The 11,966-nt window shown below is 38.1% G+C and overlaps 1 protein-coding gene across 1 annotated transcript in view; it reads right to left on the reverse strand.

Annotated features, from left to right (window-relative positions):
• The window catches only part of POC1B (POC1 centriolar protein B), a 149,219-nt gene that overhangs the window by 45,029 nt on the left and 92,224 nt on the right, over nucleotides 1-11,966 (reverse strand). The window contains exon 10 of the mRNA XM_006870711.1: nucleotides 2,900-2,980. Coding sequence (XP_006870773.1) covers nucleotides 2,900-2,980 — 81 coding nt within the window. The remainder of the gene's footprint in view (nucleotides 1-2,899; nucleotides 2,981-11,966) is intronic.

Raw genomic sequence — 11,966 nt, forward strand, 5'->3', positions numbered from 1 at the left:
ATTCAACAAATAATGCACCTTGTTTCATCTCAATGATAGCAATGCCCTCCCTCTGTGGAACAGCAGTCAGCTACTTGCTCTCTGTCGCTGCTACTGCCTTTCTACCCACCTTCCATCCCTTCCCAACACTGTTCTTAGGTACTTGTTGCCTCTCTGATCTTCAGTGGTTGACCATTCCATCATTCACAGTTAGCATACCTTACTAGTCTTGTTGATCAATCCCCCCATACACCATATCTGCTGCTTGGCTGAAAATTGTTCTGCTTATATACCTAACTTCTGCTTGGCTGAAAGACGATGCGTTCCTTTCCAGACCTGAAGGGCGGTTGAGTGCCACAGTCTCAGGTTCCTCTCACTTGCCTTTTGTGGGGTTGGGGAAGATAAGAGTCTAGAACATCCCACATCATATGTTAAAACTAATGCTAAATGTTCTAGTACAATGGATGACAAAACCCTAGTCTAGAGTTAATTAAATCAATGAAAATATTAAAATAACTCACTGGAGCCCTGACCAAAAAGTAACAATGTAATAAGAATAATCATTCAGAAAATTGAGATCAACACTTCTCTGGTGTGGCACTGTAGGATAAGCACTCAACCACAAGGCCAGTTTGAATTTCAAGTTTGGCTGTTCAAACTCACCAGCCACCCCTATCTAAGGTCTCTATGGGTTGGAATCAACTTGAAGACACTTAACAACAACAACATGTAAGAGTCAGGAGTCCTGGTGTGGTGCTCCACTAGATTAATAGTATCACTTTAGTTTTCTAACTGATTATTCATCCATCTATAAGAAAGATATACAGACTTAACATTTTAAAGAAAGCACTTTAGAGATATTCTTTATAAAAATATAAATGTTTTATACACATTCTCATCTCCCAAGAATATCAAAAGTGGTTACACCTTGCTGGAGGTGTGTGCAGCTGCTTTCCAAATTGTTAAAAGAATTTCTCTATATGGTACTTTATTCATCTAATCCCCAAATGATTTTTATAGAAACTAGGTTTTTGTTTTGTTGTGGGTCTTTATTTCATTGCTTTATTTTAATGAAATATTGAACATATAACTCAAAATGCCAGTGGATTCTTCCTTTAACTACTTAGAGATTAGATTGAGCCAAATGAAATTACTGAAATTAGATCCTTTTTGCCTATAAAACATCAATTTCACATGAATCAATGTAATATTAATCCCTATGTGGATAATAATTGTACTCTTTAACCTAATTCTGCTTTGCAGCACAACTAAAAACTTGCCATGTGTTTACACAGAATTGTTCTCTGGAAGTTCCACACATACCCTATTCCCTGAGTTAGCATTCCACAACAGAGACTAGTTGACTTTGACTCCTCTGGATTACCATCAGGGACAGACCCCCTCAGTCACTTGTTAAGGTGGTTATGCCCAGTTTCACGTCACAATGTCTATGGATACTATCTGGATTCCTCAGGTCATGAGGCTCATGCTCACAAAGCTTGTAGCGTACTGGCAGAGTGAGTCTCAAAAGGATGCACCACAGATTTTTGACAGCAGTGATATCTTCTAGGCCAGGAATACCCAACTTTAGTCTACAAACTACTTCACGAGGCAGTGGAACATTCCATAAACCATCATTGTGTGTGTGATCTTTATTACTTTAGAGGAAAAACCTAATTGAGTTTAATTTGTCAGTTTCAAAAGCATGGCTTTTGAGTCATTTATTCAGCATAATATATTGAACACCTACTATATAAATGGGAAACATGGTGGCTCTGTAGGATAATCACAGGGCTACAAATCACAAGTTTAGCGGTTCGAGCTCATCAGCTATTTCATAGGAGAAAGATGAGGTTTTTTGCTCCCACAAATATTTACAGCCTCAGAAATTCTATACAAAATCGCTATATGTCAGAACCAATTCGATGTCACTTAACAATAACAACCATATAAATATATCAAGCACATGGTATCCTGGTGTGGCATTATGGATTAATGCGCCAGACTGCAAAGCCATTTGAACTGCAAGGTCAGCGGTACAAGTTTACCTCAGAAACCCTCTACAGGGTTGCTACGGGTCAGAACCGAATCGACGGCACTTAACAACAACAACATGATATGCCAGGTACTGTGGCAAGAATGAGATGATCTAGGTAATTTTTAATTCCATAAGTAAGTTATTAATACAAAAATGCTAACAGGGTTATTTTTATGAACAGAAACACTTCCAGAAAGAAAACCACAGAATAGCTTGAGGTTCCAGTTGTCCAATGATCCCTGGACTTCCCCTTAACAATAACCTGTGTGGTTGCCCTCCAGTTGACTTCTTGTCACTGGGAATTCTCATGAGGTACCTAAGAATCTTTTCTGCTGGGAAGATCATCACTGAAAGTAATGAGAATCCCTTCTGGTAATTAGAAAATCTGTGATGTCATAAAGTCAGGATTTCTATGTTGTTTGTTTTGATTTTGCTACACATTACAATTTACCCAAAACATTTCACTAAATTGACCCCATACCAGCACTGTGCATCACAAACTATGCCATTCCTCCCATCTGTTCTTATGATGAGTTTTGCAGTAACTACAAGTAAGTTTAGCACCTTTGAAAGGCAATTAGCGAAGCAGCAAATCTGTTCTGTGACTGCAAGTGCTATGTCACCTGGGTGGTACCTTAATAGAAGAGGAGATAGTGAAGATGGATTAGACCATGCTTCAGGGGCTTAAAGCTAAAGGCCTTTTTTTGTCACTTGTTGCTGCTATTTAGATACACTATAAATAAGACTTTCTTTACAAGCTTTTCTCTATGGTGAAATTTTAGGCTACTTTGCCCACATTTTATCCCTCTCCCCACAAACTTTTTAAGGAAAATGGATTGTGCCAAATAACCAAATACTACGTAAATGTCAAAGAAAACTTACTGTGGTTGAATCATAAGAAAGGACGTCCACAACTGGGGGATTAGAGGTCTGCAAATCAACTACCTCTAGTTTGGGATTAATCTGTTGATGTGTTTAAAAAAAAAAAAAAGTAGTTAATATTAGATTTTTACACCATAAGAAACTGGATGTTATTTGTAAAAAAAAAAAAAAAAAAAAAAAACAAAGAGCATGTGTTTCTACTGTGTTGTATAATTAAACTGGTATCTTATGATCATGGATACAAACAGTCCTGGTAAATCTATTCCAATAAATCCATCACATCCACGTTGAATTTATCACATAAATAAAAGTTTGCTTTCATATTAGAAAATCAACATTAATTTACTCATAGATTTTTAAAATAAAATGCGTAGTCTGAAAAGATGCTAAAAATAATCTTAAATTGGTTCATTAAGGAAAGAAAAAGAAACAAAAGATGAAAGGTATAAGAATTAGAAAGAAAGAAATAAAACTGTCATATATAATAAGATTGTCTTTGGAGAGATAGCAAAATAATTTATTGTTAAATCACTGTTACTGTTAGGTGCCGTCACGTGAGTTCCGACTCATGACTCTATGCCCAACAGAATACAACACAGCCGCCGGTCCTGCGCCCCCTCACAACTGTTGTGATCTTTAAACCCACTATTACTACCACAGGGCCAATCCATCTTGTTGGGGGTCTGCTTCATTTTCACCAACCCTCCACTTTTCCAAGCATGACGTCATTCTTCAGGGACTACTACCCCCTGATAATATGTCCAAAGTCTGAGAGACAAAGTCTCACCACCCTCATTGCTAAAAACATTCTGGTTGTACTTCTTTCAAAAGAGATTTGTTTATTCTTCTGTAGTCCATGGTACTTATAATCAATAGATTAAATCATTAAGGCAGTTAAATCATTAGAAACTAATAAGAAAGTCTACAAGATTGCTAGATATGAAATAGATACACAAAAGCAACTGCACTTCTCTATTCCAGCACACAGAAAATGTAATTTAAAATATGACATCATTTGCAATATCATAAAAATTTTAAATACATCAAAATAAATACAAATATGTGCAGCACCTTCAAAGAGAAAATAATAAAGCACTTGTAAGTATAAGGAAGGCCTGAACAAATAGAGAGTCGTGTGATGCTATAAATAAGGTCAGTGGTTCAAACACTCCGCAGAGACCATATAAAGGGTCACTATGAATTGGACCCGACTCGACTATACTTAACTCAACAACAAATACCATAAAAAGCTCAGAAACAAGAGCCTTGAAAATACAGGAAATAAATATGTTTAAAATGATAACACACATCAATAAAGGGCGCATGATTGGAAGCTTAGAATACAGATTCACCATACATTGTTGTTTGTTATTAAAGTGTCATTGAATCGGTTTCAACTTGTTAAGTGTTGTCGAGATGATTCATAACAACCCTGTACAGGTTTTCCAAGGAGCACATGGTGTGTTTGAACCACCACCCTTGTGGCTCACAATCCAATGCTTACCCTACAGCACAACACCAGGAATCCCTGGATAGGGTTTCCTAGGAGCTGCTGGCTGGTCTGAACTGTCGACCTTGTGTTTAGCAGTTCACTGTTGATCTTATAATGCCACCTCTGCATAAAACTACATGTAGAGGTAGACAGCAAGCAAATGAGAAAATGAAATGTTATATTAAAAGTATAAATTTAATAAAAGAAAATGCATAAGAATACTTCTGGGACTCAGAATTAAGAAGGGCATCTTTAAAAATGCAAAAGCGAAACCAAAAAACAAAATAAAGCATCTGATTACACCAAAATTAAGCAGCTCTGTTTAACAATGGGTGCCACAAAGCTAATAATCAGGTAGTAGAACATGAAAATGTCAAATTAGAATAAGAGACCTATCTAAAATATCAAAGAAAAACCTATAAACCAGTATGAAAAAGGCAGCAAACCCAAGGAATGGTAAGTTCTGAAAGAGAAACCCTAAGCGCTAGTCAGCTTATAAAAAGATAGTCAGAAACATTACTAATGAGGAAAAGAAAAATAATAGCAAAATGCTACTTAACGTCCATTAGTCCGCAGAAAATAGAGTTCAGTGATGCCAATGTTGCTTCCAACAGCATTGTCAGTAATGGCTACAAATCCCAAAAACTGGAAATACTCTGTCCATCAACAGATAAGTAAATTATAAGAATTAATATTGTTGTAAATTCACTGGCATACTATAGAGCAATGACAATGAATGAAATACCACTAAGGGCAACACGAACAAATCTCAGGATTGTAACATTAAATTAAAAAGAAAGTTACAGAAAAACATATTCCATATGCTTCTCCATTTATATAAAGATCAAAAACATTCAAAAGTGAACAATATTTGAATTACAGACTCAAACATATGTAGTAAAATTACAAGGAAACTCAAGGTAATGGTTAACTAGTTGTTGTTGTTAAGTGCCATGGAGCCAGTTCCAACTCACAGTGATTCTGTATAGGGTTTCCAAGGAAAGGCTGGTGGGTTTGAACCACCGACCATGTGGTTAGCCCTGGCTATTTACACGGTTGACTATTTCTGAAGAAAGTTATTTCAGAATTCAAAAAGATCCAAAGTTAACTGAAATTAAACCACCACCTCCACAAAATATTTATTAAATATTATAAATGTTGTTATCGTTGTTAAGTGCCGTGGAATCATGTCCGACTCATAGCAACCCTGTATAAGGTTTCTGAGGAGTGGCTGATGAGTTAGAACCACCGACCTTGCAGTTGAAACCGACTTTGCGGTCTCGTGCTTATCCTACAGCACCACACCAGGCCTCCTAAATACAAGGAAATAAATGACACATGTGGCTATCATACTTGCAATGTGTCTCTCAAATAATACAAAACTAATCACAATGAAATAAAAGGCAAAGTAAAATTTTGTTATCAAATATATGGTACACCACTACATGTACAGAAGAACCTCAAAAAAGAAACTGTTGATTGAACATTTAGATAGTAAGAAAGGCTATCTATGAAGGAAATAGGGTTTTAAGATGACTCTTAAAAATTAATTACCCTTCCAAGACTAAGACTCAATGGGAATACACCCTCTGATTGGTGACCACGTTCATCACCAATAAGGGGAAGTGAGGGAAAAACAGCAATGAAGCTGCGGATCTAAGCCCTACAACGTTCAATAGACTCCTGTGAACCCGGGTGGAGACCTGGTTGGCCAGCAGTGTGGAAAGGCCAAGGGACTCTTGGGCCCAGAGTCAGTGACATAGCCACAGAGGACTAGAGTGGAGAGTGAAGCCGTCAGCTGATAAGAAGAGAGGGCATATACATAAGAACAACCACACTTGCAGATAATACTCACTTGACCTGGCTTCAATGATTGGATGATCAGAGCTCAACTAGAAGAAGAAAGAAGAGGGAAAAAGAGTAATCTGATACAATTTGATGAATTTGACTCACACCTATGGATGCAGTAGCTCAAAAGAGGGAACAAATCTTTACAGCAAGGATCATTCCCACCCCCTCCATACAGAGTAGACAGTGATGGGCAACTTAGACACTGGCTAACCAAAGTGGTGGTGGGGGGTGGCTACAAAGGCAAGAAGTGACTGGCTTCCAAGCTTCCAAAAGGGAACTTAAATCCAGAGGGTGTGGAGGAAGGTAGAATCTCCACTGAGTAGTATCCAATCTGTCTAGGTGGGGCTGATAAAAGGAAATGCAGATAGGTCTCTTGTGATACAACAGTGAATAATTGTTATCAGGACTGATTGTGAGGGTTGGAAATGTAAAGGTAGACGTTTAGTAGCAAGGAGGGGAGTGATTAACTTTGCAGTCTAGGAGCAGAGGTCCCTGGGACCATCAAGAGAAAAGAGCAGAGAGTGTGACCCTACCCAGAGAAGCAGTGATGCCTGAAATGGAGGCAGAGATGATGACGTGGAGAGATGGAGCAGTTGGGGACTTCAGACCCAGAGAGGGAGAGGGGCTGTGTGCTGACAGATGAGGGAGTGGGCAGGCTTGTAGGGTATATATACCCTTTGGTTGGTTGATGATGCATAGAGGGGATTGTAACCATGACAATGAAACAATATACGATAGGATGAATGTAAAACTAATGTTCTCCCATGTAAACTATCACCTAATTCACAATAAAATATTTTTAAAAATTTAATTAAAAAAAAATTATCAGACTGACGTGAGTTTCAGAGCATCCGAGGCAGAGACAGAAGCTGATCTGATACTTTTGCATCAGGGTAACAACAACAACAATTACAGAGACTAGCCTGGGTCATATTGTAATGGGTGAAGGGGTTTGGGAAGGTATAGATAAATTGCAGGCTGAAATGTGTTTCAGAGAGTCATCTGACAAAGACAAGTAGAATCTCAAGGACCAACAAGGGAGAGCAGAGAGGCCATGCTGTAGTCGTCCAGGGGTTAGTGATGAGGAGAGAGGCAGAGCTTGTAAGAGAAGGGGAAATTTAAAAATATTTATCATGTTTGACAGTTCTAGCTGTAGTTTTAGAAGTAGTAAGGAGCTCTGGTAGCATAGTGGTTACGAATCGGGCTGTGAACTGCAAGGTCAGCAGTTCGAAACTACCAGCGGTTCTGCAGGAGAAAGATGAGGCGGTCTGCTCCCATAAAGATTTACAGCCTTGGAAACCCTGTGCAGGGTCGCTATGAGTCGGAACCGACTCTACGGCACTTAACAACAACAACAACAACAAGACCATTTTATTATTTACCCATACACTGTGTTAGAGGGTGATGTACACGGTACTTTAATGTCGGCTCACCTGGCCAACACTCTCATGTCTTTCTGGTAGCTCCACCCACAGAAGGGAAAACTAACACCACCTGCTTCTTTTAGCTCAGTCTGAGTCCCGAGGTGAAACATGGAAACCTAAAAGTGACTCAAGTTCCTGTAACTGTTAGGTTAGGCATTCAAAGAGACTTGTTTGCAAACATTTTATTCTCTTTTATCTGCTGCCACCTAGTGTAAATATGAAATAGTTTACCTAAGAAAATGCAGTTTAATTTCACCATCTGAATTTGGAATTTCCCAAGAAATTGAAACCATATGGAAATAATCAGCAACTCTCACAGAAAAGTCCTTGAACTACAGGTTAAAATTCCCTATACACCAAACATAAGCAACATTGGAGATATGATAAACTGGGGAAAGAATGAAGATATTAAGATTTCCTTTTATTTGGATCTATAATCAACATGCCCATGGAAGCAGCAGTTAAGAAATCAAGGAACGTATTGCACTGGACAAATCTGCTGCAAAAGATGTCTTTAAAGTATCAAAGATCAAAGAGGTCATTTTGAGGACTAGAATAAGGTGCACCGGACCCAAGCCGTGGTATTTTTAATCGCCTCATATATGTGAAAGTTGGACAATGAATGAGGAAGACCAAAGAAGACCTGATGCCTTTGAATTTGTTAGCAAAGAATGTTGAATATACCATGGACATTCAGAAGAACAAACAAACATGTCTTGAAAGAAGTACAGTTACAACGCTACTTAGAAGAGAGGATGACAAGTCTTCATCTCACACCCTTTGGGCATGTAATAAGGAGAGCCAGTGCCTGGAGTCCTGGTGTGGTCACGTAAGATAAGCCCTCAGCCGCAAGGTTGGTTTGAACTGCAAGGTTGGAAGTTCAAACTCACCAACCACTCCTTGGAAACCCTACACAGAGTCATTATGAGTCAGGACCGAAACAACAGCACTTACCAACGACAACAACAGTCCATGGAGAAGGACATAAAAATTGAAAAAATAAAGGGTTAGTGAAAAAGAGGAAGGCCCTAAATGAAACGGACTGAAACAGTGGCTGTAAGAATGGACTCATACTGAGAAATGACTATGAGGATAGCAGAGGACCAAGTAGTGCTTCATTCTGGTGAGCACTGGGTTGCTATGAGCTGGAACTAACTCGACAGCACCTAGTAACAAAAGCTTACAGTACTCTCTGTAGAAAGAGATGCTAACCTCAATAACCTCATTTACAATGACGGTAAATGATGACTGACCTCTAGGAGTACTAGAAGTGTTCGTTGTTAGAGGCCATCAAGTCAATTCCCACTCATAGTGATTCTATGCACAACAGAAGAAAACACTGCCTATTCCTGCACCATCTCACAATTGTTAGGCCTGGGCCCATTGTTGCTGCCACTGTGTCAATCCATCTAATTGAGGAGTCTTCCTCTTTTTTTTTTTTTTGCTGACCCTCCACTTTACCAAACATGATATCTTTCTCCAGAGACTAGTTCCTTGTTATATGCCCAAAGTCTGGCCATCCTGGCTTCCAAAGAACATTCTGGCTGTACTTATTCTAACATAGATTGATTTATTCTTTTGGCAGTCCATAGTACTTTTAGTATTCTCCTCCAACACCATAACTCAAATGCAATGATTTTTCTTTCATCTTCCTTAGTCACTATCCAACTTCCACATGCGTTAAGAGGCAATTGAAAATACCGTGGCTCGGGTCAAGCACACCTTAGTCCTCAAATTGATTATCTTTGCTCTTGAACACTTTAGTTTTTTGCAGCAGATTTACCTATACAACACATACTTTGATTTCTTGACTTCAGCTTCCATGAGTGTTGACTGTGGATCTAAGCAAAATGAAGTCGTTGACAATTTCAATCTTTTCTTCACTCATCATGTTAGTTATTGTTCCAGTGGTAAGATTTTTGTTTTCTTTACACTGAGGTGCAATTCATACTGAAAGTTGTAGTCTTTGATCATCAGAAAGTACTTTAAATCCTCTTTGCTTTCAGCAAGCAAGGTGGTTATTATCTGCTTATCTCAGGTTGTTAATGAGTCTCCCTCCAATCTTGATGCCACATTCTTCTTTACATAATCCAGCTTCTCAGTTTCTCAGCATACAACTTAAAGAAGTATGGTGAAAGAATACAACACTGGTGTACATCTTTCCTGATTTTAAACCAGAGAGCATCCTCTTGTTCTGTTCTAACAATAGCCTGTTGTGTTATGTACAGGTTCTTCATGAACATAACTAAGTGCTCTGGAATACTCAGTCCTCACAATGTTATCCATAGTTTGTCAAGAACTACACAGTCAAAAGCCTTTCCATAGTCAATAAAGCACAACTAAACATCTTGTATTCTCTGCTTTTAGCCAAGATCCATCTGGTATCAGCAATGATATTCCTCATTCCACATCCTCTTCTAAATCTGGCTTGGATTCCTGACAGTTTTCAGCCAATGTGTGGTTGTAATAGTTTTTAGCTTAGTGCATCCTGTTCTCCTTCTAGGACCACCTTCAGAAAAATTTACTTGTATGTAATGTTAATGATATTGTTCGATAATTTCTACATTCCATTAGGGTACCTCTCTTTGAAATGGGCACAAATATGGATCTCTTCAATCAGTTGGCCAGCTAGTCATCTTCCAAATTTCTTGGCATAGATAGAGAGCACCTTTATTGCTGCATCAATTTACTGATAGATTTCCATTTGTATTCCATCAACTCCTGCCTTTAGTGCAGCTTGGGCTTCTTCCTTCTATACCATAGGTTGTTGATCATACGTCACCTCCAGAGATGATGGAATACTTATCATTTCTTTTTGGCACAGTGTCTCTGATATTTCTTCCATCTGCTTTTGATGCTTTCTACATCATTCAACATTTTGTCCATTATTGCAAGTTGAGGCTTGAATCTTTTCTTTAGTTCTTTCACTTTGAGAAATGTTGTTCCCTATTAGTTTTCTAACTCCCAGTCTTTGCAGCTTTCATTATAATATTTGACTTTGTCTTCTAGAGGTGACCTTTGAGATTTTCTGTTCAGCTCTTTTACTTCCTTATTTTTCTATTTCTTTAGCTTTCTCTACACTGAAGAGAAAGTTTCAGCGTCTCTTTGGACAACCATTTCGGTCTTTTCTTTCTTTCCTGTCTTTTGAACGGTCTTTTGCTTTTTTCCTGCATAACATTTTTATGTCATCCCATTAAGTATTCTGGTTTTGGTCATTTCTGTCTAATGCATCAAATTTGCTCTTGAGATGGTCTCTAAATTCAGATATTTTCAAGGTCTTGGTGAGATGCTGTGGGCTAATGCGTTGGACTTCAAAGTCAGTTTAAACTGCTAGGTTGGCAGTTCAAGCTCACCAGTTGCTCCTTGGAAATCTTATACAGGGTTCCTATTGGTCAGGACCAACTCAACAGCACTTAACACCCAAATACAAGGTCATATTTTGGATGTTATGTACTTGTTTAATTTTTTTCAGCCACAGCCTGAACTTGCATATGAGCAAGTGATGGTCTGGTTCTGACCTCGTTGTGGCTGGTAATAAATAGCTTTTTCTACAGTCTCTTTACACAGATATAGTCAATTTGATTTTTGCCAACTTTTTACATCTGGTAAGGTCCATGTGTATAATTGTCTTTTATTTGCAATGAATACATTGTTGGTCTTATAAAATTCTGTCATGGAATCTCCATCATCATTTCTACATTCAAGGCCATATTTTCCAACTACTGATTCTTCCTCTTTGTTTTCAGCCTTCCCACTCCAATCACCTAATTATCAATGCATCTTGATTGCATGTTTGATCAATTTCAGACTTAAAGAAGTTGCAGAATTATTAAATTTCATCATCACTGGCTTTAGTGGTTGTTGCATTTAGTGATATTAACCGGTCTTGCTTGTAGGGGTATGGATATTATCCTGTCATAAACAGCACTGTACTTCAATATAGATCTTCAAATGTTCTTTTTGACAATGAATGTGACACTAATGCTCTTAAATTTGTCATTCCTAATATAGTAACAAGGAGGACTCATTAACAACCTGCAATATGCAGCTGATACAACCTTGCTTGCAGAAAGTGAACAGGACTTAAAACATTTACTGATGAAGATCAAAGAGCACAAACTTTGGTATGCATTACATCTCAATGTTAAAGACAACAAAAATCCTCACCACTGGACCAATAAACAACATTCTTATCAACGGAGAAAAGGTTGAAGATGTCAAGGACTTCATTCTTTTTGGATCAACTATCAACACTCATGGAAGTAGCAGTCAAGAAATCAAATGATGCCCTGTAAACTTT

The sequence above is a fragment of the Chrysochloris asiatica genome, unplaced genomic scaffold (genome assembly GCF_000296735.1).
Source record: "Chrysochloris asiatica unplaced genomic scaffold, ChrAsi1.0 scaffold00149, whole genome shotgun sequence".
NCBI classification, from domain to species: domain Eukaryota; kingdom Metazoa; phylum Chordata; class Mammalia; order Afrosoricida; family Chrysochloridae; genus Chrysochloris; species Chrysochloris asiatica.